The following is a 2216-nucleotide window of genomic DNA, read 5'->3' as shown; positions in this document are numbered from 1 at the left end:
TGAAGGCCTATATGTTGTTATATTATTAATGATTATTTAATAATTATGATGTTAATATTGTTGAGAACGCTGCCAACAGCTGCATGATTCCTAATGCTACCGCTAGATGTTTGTGTGTATTGTTAGTGTTGTGTCCCGCTATATCCAATAAAGCTCAGTTGTAACTTGTGAGTCTCTATCATAAAGATCACCTCCGATAAAGGGCATCAAGACATGGTGGCAGCTGTCGGGATTAAAAATTTACCTAGAACTCTCCAAGCAAATATTGTGCAGTATAGGCCTTTTAGATATTGTGTTTAAGCCTAAAAATACTGAGCATCCCTGACCGGCAAACATGGCTTCATCAATGGAAGGTATTGCAGCCCCAGCAAAATTCACTGCTAGCCTAGGGGCCGACAACGAACGTGAATGGAGGTCTTTTAAGCAACGGTTCAAGATTTATCTACTTGCTTCTGAAAAGGACAATAAACCTGAAGAGACTAAGGTGGCCCTACTTCTAAACATTGGAGGTGTAGAACTTCTACAGATATACAACTCTTTTGAATTTGCAGTCCCAGCAACCGGTAACCCTAATCCAGCCAATGTGTTGAAGGATATTTTGGCGAAATTCAACGTCTATTTCTCTCCGCGCAAGAACGAACTCGTGGCAAGGTACAAGTTTCGAAGATGTATGCAGGAAACAAACGAAACATTGGAAACCTACTTTACTAGATTGAAGATTCTTGTGAAGGACTGCAACTATGGTAACCAACGAGACAAGCAGCTGAGGGACCAAGTGGTGTTTGGATTTACTGAGGACAAGCTTCGTCAGAAATTATTTGAAGTCGAAGACCTTACCCTTGAGAAGACATTAGATTTGTGTGTGGCCTTTCAAGCAAGCAAAAGGTAGATGGACGTCATCAAGTCTACTCCTCGCCAGACCAATGACAGTGTGGCCAAAGTAAGAGAAAAGTCTAGAAGGCAGAAGACTACTGATAACAGACACAACGCAGACCATGATGGTAGGCCTAGGCATGAAAACAATGAAGGTAAGCCCAAGTCCAGTAAACCCAGTATTCCTACGAATAAGTTGCGCCCTTGTAAATTTTGTTGGGAAAAACATGAATGGTGTAATGAAAAGTGTCCAGCTCATGGTAAGAAATGTATAAAATGTGGTAATTATAACCATTATGCTGTTAAATGCAAAAGTAGGAAAATAAATTATGTATCAGGTAATGACAATGACTTTGATGTGAACAGTTCAGATGAATCTGAATGTGAATTTTTGCTTAGAGTGTGTAGTAAAAAGGATAAGCTAATTGAAGCTGATTTTGAAGTTAATGGTAAAGTAATCAAATTTCAAGTAGATTGTGGAGCTAGCGTAAATGTAATTCCTCAATATTTAATTCCCAATGTCAATTTAAAGCCTTGTGACACTACCCTAGAAGTGTGGACTTTAGACACAGTTAGGCCTAAGGGAAAATGCAGGTTAGTAACTAGAATTGCAAGAATAGGAAAAAATATAACCTTGAATTTTTGGTTGTTGATTGTGAATACACTCGATTATCAAGTAAAAGAACATCAGAGCAAATGAGACTTATTACAGTGAATTATGAAAATATTTCTGCAACTAAAGATGTACTTGATAAATATGACAATGTATTTAATACTGATGTGGGTACATTCCAAAATGTGGTTAGACTAACCATTGACACAAATGCAGAACCAGTGGTGATTCCTAAATGCAGAGTTCCAATTAACCTTAAAAACAGAGTATGTAAGAAAATACATGAAATGGAAAAACAAAAGATAATAGCTAAAGTTGACCAACCTACTGACTGGGTGAGTCGGATGGTTGTAGCTGAAAAGAAAAATAAGGATTTAAGAATTTGTATTGATCCACAAGCTTTAAACAAGGCATTGAAAAGGGAACATCATAATTGATGATATTCTACCCCAACTGTCAAAGGCAAAGGTTTTTTCATCTTTTGATTTAGCCAATGGGTATTGGCATTGTGTTCTTGATGAAGAATCTAGTGTTTTAACCACCTTTGAAACCCCTTTAGGTCGATACAGGTGGCTCAGACTGCCATTTGATTTAAATGTTAGTGGTGAGATTTTCCAAAAACAGTTACTTATGAATCTTGAGAATCTCGATGGTGTTGTATGTATTGCTGACGATGTTTTAATTTGTGGTGTAGGTGAAACGTATGAGGAAGCTGTTAAAGACCATGATA

General features: G+C 37.5%; 1 protein-coding gene across 1 annotated transcript; it reads left to right on the top strand.

The window, feature by feature from the left end:
* The first annotated feature begins 334 nt into the window (after positions 1 to 334).
* Positions 335 to 889, top strand: LOC137656599 (uncharacterized). Its single transcript, XM_068390770.1, has one exon. The coding sequence runs from the start codon at positions 335 to 337 to the stop codon at positions 887 to 889; it is 555 nt and encodes a 184-aa protein (XP_068246871.1).
* Positions 890 to 2216: the final 1327 nt, after the last annotated feature.

The sequence above is a fragment of the Palaemon carinicauda genome, chromosome 17, assembly GCF_036898095.1.
Source record: "Palaemon carinicauda isolate YSFRI2023 chromosome 17, ASM3689809v2, whole genome shotgun sequence".
Lineage (NCBI taxonomy): Eukaryota > Metazoa > Arthropoda > Malacostraca > Decapoda > Palaemonidae > Palaemon > Palaemon carinicauda.
This window is presented reverse-complemented; position numbering and strand designations above follow the sequence as displayed.

Coding starts and splice junctions, on each gene's coding strand:
- LOC137656599 (XM_068390770.1), top strand. CDS start 335: ATGGCTTCATCAATGGAAGGTATTGCAGCCCCAGCAAAATTCACTGCT.